The following is a 15,244-nucleotide window of genomic DNA, read 5'->3' as shown; positions in this document are numbered from 1 at the left end:
ATGTTGTGTTTTTGGCTCTTTTAAAATACAATGCAGTCTCTCTCTCTCTCTCTTTTTTTTTTACTGATAAAAAACCAGACCCAAGCAGGTGCTGCTAAAATCCATGATGTCACAGTGAGTTCATGTGGAAACTTTAGCACGATGTTGTCATCTGTCTTCCACACCTATTTCAACTAAGCAAGACCCTTCTCGTGGTAAACGTGGTCATTTTGCTATGGCAGTAGCATATCTTACTAGTACTGCTTATCTTACTACAGTTGAATGCCTTTATAACGAAGAGCTTGGGGCCTCCGAAATCATTCATTATACAAGTCAGTTTGTTGTAAAGGTCGCACACTGCACTGTTTACAATAGAATTGGGACAGAATTATTCTTTTGTTATGCTGGTAACTTTACTGTAGAGGCATTCGTTGCAGAGGCACTCGACTGCAATCCTGTTTAGCGACCACTTAAGCATAGCGCATTTCCCATATGCTGCAGCATACACAGCCATTTCCTGGATATTTTTCTTCTTTCATGAATAGTGCTTATAAAATTAAAAGCAACCATAAAAATTTAGACGTTATTCAGTAGATAACGATCTTAACAATGTCGAGCAGCCGCACAGGTTTTACAATCCTAGCTTAGCTATGCATGCAATAGATTAAGCACCATGTACTATATATTCTTGCCTACCCACCGTATACTTCGCAACATATAAATGACATCTGGGGGTAGGCGCTTCTCCATTTGTTCAGTGTAGTCTTCTTCAAGGAATGCCTGTGATGGTTCCTTGACTTGCAGTGTTGGTGGCTGGTCCCTCTTTAGGCGCAGCAACCTGAAACCAGCCAGTACCCATTAAAAAAAAGTGTGTTCTAGCTGGGCAATGTGAATGCCATTAATGCAGTATTTGCTGTACCAGTCTACAAAAGATGGTTTGAGAATAGTAAGCTTTGTGCAAGTTGGCATTAGTGTACACAGGAACGACAAGTTTCAAAAATAGGTTCTGCGGCTGGTGTTTAAGTATTGGCACTATCAGTACCACAGCAGCTAAAAGCAAATATATCGAACTGTATAATGACAATGATGAATGAAATGCTATATTTATATGCACTTTGTTGTTAATATATTGATTGTGAATATTAATATAAATAAATTTGAATATCATCCAGTTCACTATATTTGGCATTATATATATTTTTTTTTCATCCACCCAACTAGCAAAGAGGATGCCTCATTTTAGGCCTACGATCACCCAAAATGACAACAGGCTTCACAAATGGGAGCAACTGATTATCCAATCTTTACAATTTACTTGAGATGAGACAAAGTGATAGTCTACAGCTTCATTTGTTCACACAAAGAAAAACTGTCATCCACCTTGCTGCAACAGAATAATACAATATAACCAATTTTGGTGTCTTAGAAAGAAAAACTTTGTGGTTGAAGAAACATTCATCTTGGTCTAGGAATCAAACCCAGAACCAATAGCTTTCCATGGTGGTTGCTCCTCTATCTGAGCTAACCAGGAAGCTTGGCAAAAAAAAAAAAAAAGGCGCAAGTTACATGGATGAAGAAAGAATAGACACACACTAATGCTGACTCACAACTAAGCTTGTGTTGAAGACATGGCAATATATATAAAAGGTGGTATCAAAAAGTTTCAAGACTTGCTCTGTTCTAAAGAAAATATTTCTTGTGTACATTAAAACTTGTCACCTTCGATATAGTCTCCTTGCACAGGGATACAGCACTCTCAGCATTCCTGCCACTTTGCAAATGCGTACTGGAAGCCTCTCTTCCGGAACGAGTCATGCACCCTTTTGCGATTCAAGCTTGACTTAAGCAATAGTGTCAAAATGACCACATTTGAGCTTTTTTTTAAATCTTGGGAAGAAAGCAAAATAAGCGGAGGAGAAACCTGATGAATTACCTGTCTGAGGCGATACCTGACGAATGACCCATCTTTTATGCAAAGGATCATCAGCAGGGATGAACTTATGTGTACAAGTGCAACGCTGAGACAAAGCAACTAGTCATCGCAGTGGAAAAACTGTCTCCACAACCAAAAAAAGGCTAGGCATATTCACAGCTTGAAAAAGTGCATGCTTATTTTTGTTTTGTTTTGTTTTCATGGTATGTGCTTTGGGAATTGATCCAAAATGGCCCGGATATCAACAGTGAGTTTTACGGTCAATTTTGATGGCATCTTAGGGAGGCCACTTCAGAAAAACGTCCCGAGCATGGGGTGCTCTATGCTGCATCACAATGCCTGTCACAAAGCACTCTGCACACACGAGTTTCTTGCCTGAAACAACATGGTTTCAACCCACTAATCAGATGTGGCCGCCTGCTTATTTCACTCTCTTCCCAATATTAAAAACCTAGCTCAAAAGTCTCCATTTTCTCATGATTTCTCGAATAAAGCTCGAATCACAGATGGGTGTTCGACTTGTTCTGGAAAATAGACTTCCAGGGCTACGATTTTGTAGCGATGCCTTCTTTGATGCTAATGCCTCTAGCCAATTTTGGTGTTCAGAATTGATCACATTCGATGCTTGGCCTGAGGAGTGTCACTTAACTGCTCATGAACGCAAAAAGCACCAAAAGGCATTACCACTAGGAAAAGGCATTGCTAGAAAATTGTGGCCCAGGATACATACACTAAGCAGCAGGAAAGCTGGAAGTGCTCTATTGCTGCTCAAGGGAACTATTTCAAAGGTGACAGTGTTTGAATGCACATGAATAAATTACTTTCTTCAAAACAGGACTAGTCTCAAAACATCTTGATATCACCTCGTATATCCCAACTTATCACAAGTAACAAAGTCAAAGCACCCCCCCTTACATTTGCAAAAATTCTTCCATGTTTACATATCAGAAAAATTGCCACTTATCAAGAAACACAGTATTTTGCTTATTTGTTAACTTGTGATAAGCATGATATATATATATATATATATATTGCTATGTCTTCAATAAAAGTTTAGTAGCGAGACAGCACTAGTGTGCGCCTATCCTTTCTTCGTCCGCATAAAGTTGTGCTATTTTTTCTGTAATGCATTGATACCAACTTGCCAAAATGTCAGCTCTCACGAAACAGAATGCTGGTAGTTTATATCCAAATTATTCGACAACCCAAAGTGCTGAAAGGTACAACTAATTAATTATTCAAATCAGTTCTGGAGACCCACAAGATTAAGATAGTTCCACATAACAGAATGCTACAACAAAGTGTAGTAAGGTAAATTGTTGTTGTAGCATTCTATACAGTATGTGTTCAAGCAATTTTTTCTATGAATATGGGAAACTTGCTGTTTCTTGTGAATTTCCATAAAACTAATCTGAAAGACTTTTTCGTTCAAGCCTCCAACAATTCGAAGTTGTCAACTAATTCGGGCTCGTGATGCCATCTGTCTGCCTCTTGGCTTACCTCATAAGTTAGAGCAACCAGTCCTCTTGGAAAGGCGCTGGTTGCTGGTTTTATCCTCGGACCAGGACAAATTCTTTCTCAGCTAAACTTAACCTTTCAAGGGTACCAAGCCAAGTCCCTATGTTGCATTCTGCTACAGTAAGGTCAATGAAAAAGTTTCATAAGGAACTTACTCTCCTTTATTAATTTGATGAACTGATTTGAATGATCTTTTCTGACTACTGAAAGTCACGAGTTTCTTATAAATCTTTTCGGACTTCGTCTAAAACGAGTGCTGTTTCTTCAAAGGGTGTTGCCATGTTGGCCAATGCAAAGCCTTAAGGGAAGTTCAGGGTGGACCCCTATATCTGAAAGACAGCATGCCGGACAGAAATCCCAATTTGCATCTTGATGCACATGCACAGTAGAGACTGCATTATTTCTTTCGAGCCCCTATCTGAAAGTTGAAGTTACCAACATGATGAGCTGACCTTTATTTGGCCTTTCAGTAAAGTACTTCAAGTAGCACGTAACAAGGTTTTGGCAGTGCTTCATGTCCTCTAAAAGGCATAATTCTACGCTTATTTAAGGGCATTTTAATGAAGATAGTGTGACGAGCTGACCAAGAAGGAAGTTAAAATTACGCTGTCTACAGAGCACTGCATGACAAGCTGATAAGCGCCAGATGAATTATACTTTAAGAAATCCACACCTGCCAACCTGTGAACACTTGAAATTTGTAAAAAATATTGTGGATATGACAAAAAAAAAAGGGGGGGGGGGTTAATAGAATGCAAAGTTTGCACTGAACATTCACCGTTTGTGGCATATATATGCACTTTGTTAACAATGATTTATCACAACAGTAGAAAGTGCAAAGCAAACCACTGTATTTTTTTTTCACAGTTAATTTTTTTTTAGCGATTTTGCTGTTGCTAATTTTGCCTGCTGCATGAACTTGTCTGAGTAAACGCGATCGAGGCAGCTACTCCTCTAGTACATGGTGTTTTCTGCTGCCACAAAAGGATGACAAAGGTGCAAAGGTAGCATCAATTTTTTTTATTTTATGCATTTTTTTTTTCAAGATAGCACAGCCCCCAGCTTTGAACACATTTGAAACTTTTACGCAAACCGAACTTATTTTTTGTAAAACTTGATGTAACATTCATCATAAGCTCGTAAATGAGCAAAAATTCTTAGTTTATGAAAAATTCAGGAGGGTTAGCAGGCATGAACATCCTACAAGCACAGAAGCCTATAAACTGTACAAAACATTAAGTGGCGATTTAGTGGCAAATGCAAGAGAAATGCGATAGCATTTGGTCACACCTCTTTGAGATCCCGGATCTATGATTTAAACTGTGTTCAGCAAATTGCAGTGTTGCTCAGGAGCTCATTCGACACATCCTGCCTCTTCGAGGAGTGAAGTACAGCTGACGGCTGTCTGCTCCAGACCCCCGTCAGTTCCAATATATATATATATATATATATATATATATATATATATATATATATATATATATATATATATATATATATATTATATATATATATATATATATATATCTGTGTGCATGCATACATATGCACATACACTTATGCACATATATGCTCTTCTCAGCTCTATCATCCCCTCTTTACCTCTAGCACGTAACTGGCTTCACACGCATACACGTTTTCCCACTTTGACACTCCTAATGCTAACGCATTAAAAAATGTGATGTGGCAAAGACTCCCAAGAAAACCGACACACTGCAATGCAAGTTGTCTGCACTTCCTTTAATAGTTCTACTATAGCTGTTCAACTAGTGGAGCGTGTGATGCCTCAATATCACCATGATTCCATTTATTGAGCACAGAACCCACATCACCAGTACATCCTGCACTTTAATAAATGGTGCAGAGTTCATACAGCTTATGTCCGAAATATGCTGCAGGAGCACTATGTTGTCACAAAATGTTTCGGAGAGCACATGTCAATACAAAAGATTTTTCGAAGTGCCCCTCCTGCTCACGGATGTGAATCAATCAACACTTTTAAGCATTAACCACACTTGATCAGACCAGCTATAATAGCAACGTCAATAATACTTTCCGGCTTGTGGTCATGTTTATACCTTTTTGCGAAGCGCAGCACCATTTGTCTGTTTTTTTGTCGCGTCCTCCCACTCGTGGCTTGATTTGTAAGGAAGTTCACCTAAGGTACACGAAAAAACGCTTTGAGCTCCTAATACTAGGAGAGCAAGCTCGAGCAATCCACACGAACCATGAATTTTGACTACTATATAACGGCATGGCTATTACCTTTCTCAACATTTTGCGCCCGTAAAACAGCACCTTGTCCCTCTTACGAAAGCGGGGCCTCGAAGTACCGAGCATTCGCGCTCGCACAACGTCCACTGTAAGGTAAAACAGACAGATTGACAGAACGAACTCAACAGAGAGGAAGGATACAAGAGCTGCATTGAGATCAGGAAGCATTAGGCGATATGCTGCGCTATCGTGGGTCAAAGGTACGCACCTTTGCTCTTTATTTTTCTATAAAAAAGAATTATTCCTAGTGCGACAGCAACGGACAAAAGGACGACTGTGCATATTGTCACCTAGAAGGAAGAGATAGAAGAGAAACAAACAAGCAAGAACGGAATCAAAACAACGGGAGAGCTCGAAAACGCACGGTGGGAGCGCTAAGGATGACGAACACGCAGTCGCAGAATCGTCATCCTTCGGCTCTTTAGATGCCAACACGCTTACCAGGTGATGCTCGAACACGTGAGCCATGACCGCGGTGAATGAAGAATGTACTAGAAATTCCCAATATTCCCAATATTGACTGCTGAAGTAGAAGTCTTCGAAGTGACTGAGAAGCGCAGACATACTGATCGTTGCTAGCAGCAATGCCGCTTGCGCTCACTTATCAGATCTCCTAGAAGCGATAATATCATATCCTATACGCACGCGCGAACCAAGGGCTTGCACCAGCTTTGATGATACCTGCAGGCCGTGCAAAAGCTATGGCAAAAGCTAATGCGGTAGGACATTGGTACGCAGAGTTTTGTTTCGCAGAGAGAACTCAGCTGGCACTGGCGCGGCTAGCTTTTGCGGATGTTTCCAACGGCAGAGTCAATCACAGCGAAAAGTCAAATAAGTGCATAGGAAGAAAAGTACTGTAAATTATCATGACAGCTATAGAATATATTTTATAAGCATTTTTGCAGTTTTGTCTCAGGCAGCTTTTCTCCAACTTTAAACTTATTCATCAAAAATTTGCCGTCAGTGCTTTCGGGGTTTCGGTATCGTCACAGCGAGGCGAGGCGCGTTTTTGACAACGTACCGACAGTCACACTGCTTTCGCCGGTCGGTATGCTTGCCGACACTACGGACTGTAACAAGCTTATGAGTGCCGTATTTTGATTCTTTTGTATAGACTGCCCTGCATCGTGCAGAAATGTTCACGTACGAAGCAGGGGCCGAGATTTTGTCCTCAACACCTTTCGTCTACGTCTTGGGAAAAGAAGGCCGCGGCCGTGTGTGCGACTTTTGCTTTTTGGAGTAAGGCTCTCCGTGAATCATGTCAGCATACACATTTGTTACATTTCATTGTTTTGTTCTTTTCCAAGATCCGAGACCCTAAAACGGTGTTCTGCGTGCAGATACGTCTACTTTTGCGACAAGCAATGTCAGGTGAGAATACTCAATCGCGTATGGCAGATTGCAATGAAGTCGGTTCGGCTGCACTTACTGGTTTCGCCTTCCTTGCTTCGTTGATTAGTGAATACGTATACTCGTATGATCGTTTGGGAAACAAGAACGAGAACAGTTCATTGATCATCTTTGTTCCAGGCAAAGCGCGCACTGCTCATGCTGTGCAGTTGATCACGCAGTCATCGTCACGAGCACTTTCTATCGAAAATAAGATCGCTCTGTAATGCGGCACTCAGTTGTTGTTATAACAATGTTAAGGTTGGTGTGTATAGAGAATAAGCAGAATAACTTAATTATAGCTTTTTGTGGTAATTTTATTGTGAGCATTTTACTCACAACAGGGACAACGTTATCGTCTACTGTGCCCCCGCCTGGCTACTATCATCGGCAGTTTCTATTCTCGTTAAAATCGATATGCACCAAACTTGCTCTTCCAGCATGATAGAAGTACGAAGCCTGGATGAGCATAGCAGAATCGACGTCAAGCGGGCTTAAAGATTGCTCCATCTGCGTTAAAAAAGTTAGTGACTCGATCACGTTCATAGTCACGCTAGGTGCCCGTGTGACAGTTGTTTGTATAGGTGTGCGTAGTGTTGTAATACATTTGCTTCCCATAAAAGTGCTTCTGCTGCATCGTGACCGGAAATGCAGTAGGAACGTTCAAGGGAGCATTATCTGCAGTGGACGTTTGATGTTATATTTAGAACTTCCCTTTAGACCACGTAGTACTCGATTCGTTTATTTGAAGAAGAAAAATTGAGTGCGTCTAGAGATATATACTTTGGTTTCTGAACTTTGAACTGAACTTTTAATGCTTTTTTTCTCATAGACAAGGATGGAATCACTAACCTGCCATGGTTGCTTCAAGGAGGTTGTTTGCTTGGTAAATTCTGATCATTTAGAAGTTCAGAGTTAAGCTTCGATCCAAAGTGACCACTGTCGTCAGAAATTAATTGCAGATCTTTCACCAATCTTTGCGATGACCATACAATGATCAGAGAATGAAACTGGGATGGTAATACCAGACGGTCCTGTCCCTCTGAATGTTAATGCCTCTGTGATCACATAGACAATTGAAATCTCCCATTAACACAATGCAGCGTTCACAGTCCATTAGGTTAGACACAGTATCAATTTTAATAATTGCATGCGTATGGCTCTAACAACTTCGTTTTCTACAGACGTCATTATTTGCTGCTTGGGAACTCTTTTAAGCAAGAGGTTCACATGATGGCCATAGAAATCGGACCGATGAATGAAGAAAAAACACTTCTTAAGAGCCTATGTAGCCTTTACGAGATGGAATAGGCATTAATGACATAGAAAATATTAAATGTGAGTTACAAAAGTATGACACACTGCACTACAGCGGTGCACGAATTCCATCTCGAAACAGGGTTGCTTTGCACTCTGAGCAGCCAACACGTCAAGCTTTACTGGATGAGTGACATCACGCATTTTCCAAACTAATTTCATAAATATACTCCAAAGGTAGTCTTGTGAGAAATGCGAATGACATAATTTCACAGTTTCAAAGTTACTACAACGTGTTGTTTAGTGCCCCTCCTGATGGTCACGATGCAAAAATCTTAGAGTTTTGTGTCTTTTGTAAAACCTTTACAAGATAATTAGTGTACATTCACCCATGGCACCCTTAAAATCCAAGAAATTGCGCTAGATATTGTTCAGTTGCCTTTATCAAAAACACCTGGCTCTGATTAAATGTCAAGTGATTTTTACAAAGCTTTCAAAGGAATTATCACTCCCATATTATTGTATATATATATAACAAGTTTAGAGTTGGACACCTTTCCACAGTTTCTTTTTTCAAAGCACAGTTGTAATTCCAAAAAGTTCAGTAAGGAAAAACTGCATTCTATTGGAAGCTACAGACCAGTCTCAATGTCAAATGTTGGTTATACAAATTTTGCAAAAGCTTTATCTAATTGGTTACAATTTGCAATATCAATCCTAATTGGTTCTCATCAGACATGTGGAATTAGGGGTCGATCCATTCAAACCAACAATTACATATAGCCCGTGCACTTCTTCAATACTGTTAAGGTTCCACTGAGCAGCTTGCAATGCTCCACGTAGACCTTGCTAAAGCTTTTGATCATGTCGGTCATTCCTATTTATTTTCTCTTCAGAAACACACCAGTGCTGGCTCCATTGTGCCTAAAGGCATTAGGCTTTGCTACACCTGTTGTTCTACTTGCTTAGTTATTAATAGCCATCTCTCCAAACTTGTTTCTATTTGCTCTTCAGTAAAACAAGGGTAACTGGTGTCCCCACTACTCTGCCCTTTACCTGGAGCTGCTATGCTTATGCATAATGCAGTCGAGTTGTATCCATGGCTTTAGCATACTGGGTAATGAGGTAAAGGTGTTAGCTTATGCATATGATCTAGCATTCTTCTGCACAGATAAGCCCAGCGTTTAAAAGGTTAACGGCAATAGAGAAATTTGGCAGCGTATGAAGAGCTTGAATGAACTCTTTGAAAAGTTTAGGCTAATATTTTGGCTCATGCCAAACAGTAAGTGGACTTAGGCATTAAGTGGACTGATGTTTTGCCGAAGTATCTTGGCATGCCATTTGACGTATATAATTTAAGTGCAAACTATCACAAAGAACGGATTTCGACCCTGCAAAGTTATGCTCAGACATTCGTTCCACACCAACTTTCTATTTCAAAAAAAGCTTATACCTGCGATAAGTTTTTTGCAACAAAAATTTACTATGTATTGCGAGTAGGCTCTACATGCAACACTTTCATTGAATTTTTTTAACTTTCGCATGTTCTTCAACTTTTGAGCCCATGAGGCGAGAATATTTTTAGGCCAGTTAGTGTGGGTGGGCTGGGCTTAGTGCATCTTTATGTGTGACAAATAGTGTAGTTTCTTCTTCTTTCACAATACTTCATCCTATAATTCGGTCATTCATGCAAGTCACACTTGTTAATGCCTTACCTGGTGTAGTTGTTTCTTCAATTCTTTCTTCGTGTTTATGCTTGTGGGGTTCATGCAAGAGGTTTACTTAGCTGTTCGTTTCCTGAGTTTGTACTCTGTATCGCGTAGAACATGATGCAAAGATTTACTGTTGATGCTATTTCCACATCCATTTTATGGATCACTAGCCAGGCCACGATGTACTAAAGTGAGTTCGTAAAATGTATAAATCCCCTTGCTACAAAACATTCTTTTATAAACTTCATAGTGCAACCCTACCGGTGAAAACATGGCTACAGAAAAATGGTATCTTTGTATCTTCTGTTAACTGTCATCTTTGTGATATGCCAGAGACAATTGGACATCGTTTTATTAGCTGCAAAAATGCCATCTTATTTTGGGATCTTCTCCACTAGACACCAAAGAAAAACTTAGAAATCAACCCTCATATATGCGATATGTGCTGCCAACCTCTGATGATAAGGTACCTTTTGACAGGTGTGGCTTTTTTTTTTTTGTTTTGTTTTTATGGGAGTGCACAGTTTGTGGAAAATACGAATGATGGGCCGCAATGCCGAACCGATTGTGCCTACAAGGGTGAATTGCATTCAGATGACCGTGCACCTTAAACATGTTTATGATGAATGCAATATTCGACCGAACTAGTACCCCATTTTAGTGAGGTGCTTATCCTTACCACCCTTCTAAAGTGGAACCGGCTTTTCCACCTAAAGTATGAACACCGCCTCTTCTGTGTGTGACTGTGATTCTGCCTGCCGTTCTATGACTATGCGCACTTGGTGAATGTTTTAGGTGGGTTACATGTTACTGTAATAAATGCCAAAAAAAAAATGAGGTTGGTTGCTTAGTGGCTTTGGCATTGCGCTGCTAACCATAAGGTCATGGGATCAAATCCTCGTCGCTGCGGCAGCATTTCGATAGGGGCAAAATGCAAGATCAACTGTTTACCATGCATTGGGTGCACGTTAAAGAACCCCAGGTGGTTGAAATTAATCCAGAGTCTCCCCACTACGGCATGCCTCATTAATCAGATCGTGGTTTCAGCACATAAAACCCCAGAATTAATTTAATGCAATGACATGTGAGAAAACTTCCTTTTAATGGCTATCAGTGTTTGTCTAATAAAAATTATGCAAATCCAATGCACATGTTTTACTCTGTGAAGTGGTCAATTAAATGCTATAAAACAAAGTTTGATGTGTGCGATTGTCTTTATTGTTACCCTATGCAGCAAGTAATCTCACGCAAAGTGTACACACTGCACTGGCCACAACGTTAATGTAATGCAATGTTTAGCACTACGCTGTTCGCAAGCTATGCTGTATGCAAACAGCCGTTCATGTGAATGCACACTGTGGGACACAGTGGTGTAACAAGGATGAAGGCGATATTTGATGTTACAGGAAGAACGATGGGGAGAGGTATATGGCAGTAAAAAGTATGACGCAAAAGACAGTGGCAAGGTTGACTATTATTTGCCTAGTTCATTGCTGTGTCTGTGGCCTAATGGAAACTAATGTGTGCACACATGCTCTCCAACGTGACACAGGTGTCATTGTTTTGTCATTGCGTTGCATTGTCATGCAATTGTGGCCTAATGGTTAGAGCATTGAGCTGTTATGAAGCTCAATGTTCAATCCCACCATTGGACATGTGATTCTATTTTATCTTCTGTATGCGAGCGATTCAGCAAGACAGCAGCAGCAGTCATGGTCAGCAATGTTTGGAAGAGTTCTCAAAGAAAGATTTGCTTTAAAAGCAGTTACTATGCTAAATTTATTGTGAAACAGCGCGACTTGCTCATGGTTCTGAGCAAGTGCTGTTGTTTCTGATAGCCATGACGCAGATTTGAATTAAGCACAGGGTGCTTAATGCACTGCATACGCACTTGAATAGACATATCAAGGAACCTTTATACAGGAGTGTGTACTGTTGAAAATTGCTCAGCCAGAAACATTTGCAATGACAGGCATTGCTCCGAATAAAGCATATCGAATGACAGAGTGACAGGAACATCTTAATATTAGAGGTGGCCGAATATTTTTAGTTTTGAATGCAAATAGATAGTGTGTAGTATTCAATTTATATTAGAAAAGGTGCTATTCAGTATTTTCAAATATTTGAAACCAGTAAGTAAATATTTCGCAACAACTGACTGTTTAAGTCTGTTTACTGCCTCCGTCTGCTAAACAATATATCGCTAATTATCAGAAGTGTGATAATGACAAAGATTTTGAAGCAATGTGGAAGTATAATTGGTAATGGAAGCTGTGTTTTCAGTTTCACAGCAGGAGCATACTTGGCAATCTGTGGCTTTTGCTCGTAGTCTGTCATTTCCTGTTTTTGGCAGACTAGCTATATAGCCATTTTATCTTTTATACTACAACCAGTGATGTTTTCCTCGCAACAAGCACTTTTTACATATGCCTAGGGCACACAAGTCTTTCAGCAGCTTTCTTTTTTCCTTCTGATCATTCTTCGGCAACCATTTATTTAGCACTTTTGGAAAGCTAGTCATACAGCTGTCATTCCTTGTAGGAAAGCTTGCAACCGGGCCCTCAAGATGTTGAGAGGCATTTCCTGCTGTTTTTTTATAGACAATTAGTGATCTTATGTTCAAAACTGATAATTATTCCCTGATAGTTAGCTTTTTTTCCCACTTGTCTGTACAGGCAGGGTACCTATTTATAGCAAAATAAATATTCCTGCTGTATATATGTCTCCGTATGACTATTCTATGTTCTATACTTACTGGTCGTATTCGAAAAAGTTCATATTCACCCACCTTGACTAAATATACATGGCATATTATTTTAAAATTTACTTGCTTGACAAAGAATTTTGGCAACGCCAGAAGAAATAGACGGCCTGATTTACAACATGATTATTCACATTACAGGCACAATATAACAAATACTGTATTTGTGTATGCTAGAGGGCATTTTAACTTTAAGTGCAAAACAAAATGTGGACATACTAAGCAGTTGTAGAGAATAAACCATCAAGCTACATTCGTGGAGCCCCAAGCTAGTTACCTTTACACACGAGGGTACATAACATCTATGCACATTCTACACAGTTCATTAGCCCAGAAAGCAATTCGAGCGCATCTTCACTACCTGAAGGCAACAGACTTGAGTACCCAAGTGTAGACATCGTGCATCTAATTTAGTGCATGTGAAAATGCGATATAGACGAATGTTTTCTCTCTCTCTTTCACTCCCCCATCCCCCTCCCCACACGTAGGGTAGCAAACTGGACTCAGTCTGGTTAACCTCCCTGCCTTTCCTTCCTCCTTTCTCTCTCTCTCACATTCTAGATCCCCACTATGTATATGCATATTGCATGTATACTAATCCTTTCATGGTACTCTATTTGTGTGTGCAGAGATTGGCCTGGCCAGACCACAAGGTGGAGTGTGCAGGCTTGTGCAAGGTGTCCCCAAATGTGCCAGACACATCAGTGCGGTACTTCTGCAGACTGCTGGTGAAGCTCAGTGTCAGTAACGTGGCAACTTTGCATCTTAAATATTTGCATAGTTCTTAGGCAGTGAGTACACAGCCTTAATTAAGTGAGATGAACTGTGTCCCACATTTGTATGGGACATTAGTCCTCAGCTGTGAATAAGTTGTGAAACTCTGTCAGAGTGATAAAAAGGACAGTGGATTCAGAGGTTGAGGTTTGAGTGTTAACACAATGTTCATTCATACCAAATTTTGATGTCCCAGATTTTGGCCGATTTTTAGACTATCTAGTCTTCTCTCTCTCTTCTTTTCATTCTGCGAGGACTTCTTATTCCTCATTCATAATTCTGCTTGCATGTTGCACCATAGCCTAAAGTTTCTTGTTGTAGTGATTGTTATATTATGGTAAAGAATAGTGTGAACTGGTAACATGTTCAGTGGCACTCACAATTGCATGACACTTGTTGTTTCTGGTATTAATACTACAGTTGAAAACTAAAGCATCACTTGAAGCTTTCCTGGTGTTGTTTGACCTCCTTAACCCATGGCCTGGTAGATCTGGAAGCTTACCTGTTATTGATAAGCATATGCTATGTTATGTGTTCAGTGAATTCAAAGGCAAACAACACAATCATGTCACAGGATGCACTTCAACATACATTTTCCTTGAAAAAAAATATATATGATAGCCTTTTCTTTTAAATTTTATTAATGACAAGTTTGCTATACAGAAAGCTCACTATTCATATTTAATTCAGTACCATGGCTATCTAATTTGTATTCAATGTGGTTTCAAGAATTTATATTTGCACGCTTTTACTGAATGATCTGTAGTGCTGTGTGCCCATCATAATTCATACTCCCTTGTATGCTAGGATGACCAGAACATTTTCAATCTTCAACCCTTTCAGAACAAAGATGCATGGTCAAAGGCCGAGATGGTGTTTGGAAAGAAAAGGTGTTTTACAGATCTCATGTCACGTAAGTAAAAATAACTGAAAGGGAAAATGGTCACTCACCCGGCTGTAGCACCAAGCTACAAAGGAAACCCAATATGGGATTCTCAGAAAGAATGCTTCACAGTTGAATAAAAATTTGTCCTGGTCCGGGGATTGAACCCAGGACCAATGCCTTTCTGTGACGGTCGCTTTATCATCTGAGCTAACCAGGAGGCTAGCCAATTGCAGAATGAGGGCATATCAATCAACAACTCAATGCACAAGGACACTGAAATGGCAAATATGTTTTGCAGAAGCCTGCAAGGTGGAGAAAGCTTTGTAGCTTCATACTACAGTCTGTTGGATGACAATTTTATCTTTTATTAACCTTCTTCCACCCTACGGGCTTCCACATAACTGATTTTACATAAGTAGAAAGAACTTCATTTCATCAGGAAGATGAGCAAGTGAAGTCACTTTACGTTTTACAGTGACAGTAAACAAAAAGAATTGTCAGTTTATGTTGTATGTTGACATATATGTAGGCGTGGAAGGGCTCATTTCTTCAAAAGCATACACAGGAAATTCTAAGACAAACATGAAGGGAACCTGTGAATTGTTTGCTTATCATAAATCTATTTTAACATAAGTGCGCGAAATTACAGGAAGCTAAGCAAAGATGCCCAAACAGTTTGGTTTATTAGAAAATCTGCCTTATCATTTTTCATCATAAAAAGAGTACATAGATACCACATAAAGTCCGTAAATCAACATAAC

General features: G+C 39.8%; 2 protein-coding genes across 16 annotated transcripts in view; one reads left to right on the top strand and one right to left on the bottom strand.

The window, feature by feature from the left end:
- Positions 1 to 15,244, bottom strand: part of sws (patatin like phospholipase domain containing sws) — a 281,522-nt gene that overhangs the window by 205,979 nt on the left and 60,299 nt on the right. For all 11 annotated transcript variants that reach the window (XM_070522534.1, XM_070522554.1, XM_070522558.1 and 8 more), the window contains exons 2-5: positions 5,913 to 5,994; positions 5,696 to 5,790; positions 5,509 to 5,588; positions 680 to 817 (exon numbers count right to left, since the gene is read on the bottom strand). In XM_070522534.1, the coding sequence (XP_070378635.1) occupies positions 680 to 817; positions 5,509 to 5,588; positions 5,696 to 5,790; positions 5,913 to 5,994 (395 nt within the window). The remainder of the gene's footprint in view (positions 1 to 679; positions 818 to 5,508; positions 5,589 to 5,695; positions 5,791 to 5,912; positions 5,995 to 15,244) is intronic.
- Positions 6,147 to 15,244, top strand: part of LOC139048110 (histone-lysine N-methyltransferase SMYD3-like) — a 46,348-nt gene continuing 37,250 nt past the window's right edge. Inside the window, exons 1-5 of one of the 5 annotated variants that reach the window (XM_070522574.1) lie at positions 6,147 to 6,434; positions 6,819 to 6,943; positions 7,012 to 7,075; positions 13,453 to 13,563; positions 14,441 to 14,510. In XM_070522574.1, the coding sequence (XP_070378675.1) occupies positions 6,840 to 6,943; positions 7,012 to 7,075; positions 13,453 to 13,563; positions 14,441 to 14,510 (349 nt within the window). In that variant the 5' untranslated portion in view covers positions 6,147 to 6,434; positions 6,819 to 6,839. Of the gene's footprint in view, positions 6,944 to 7,011; positions 7,076 to 7,468; positions 7,617 to 13,452; positions 13,564 to 14,440; positions 14,511 to 15,244 lie in introns of those variants that run through there. The other 4 variants (XM_070522583.1, XM_070522567.1, XM_070522589.1 and 1 more) reach the window with 4 other exon arrangements.

This window comes from Dermacentor albipictus, chromosome 1 (assembly GCF_038994185.2).
Source record: "Dermacentor albipictus isolate Rhodes 1998 colony chromosome 1, USDA_Dalb.pri_finalv2, whole genome shotgun sequence".
Classification (NCBI taxonomy): Eukaryota; Metazoa; Arthropoda; class Arachnida; order Ixodida; family Ixodidae; genus Dermacentor; species Dermacentor albipictus.
Note: the sequence above shows the minus strand (reverse complement) of the source record. Positions and strands in the feature narration are given on the sequence as shown.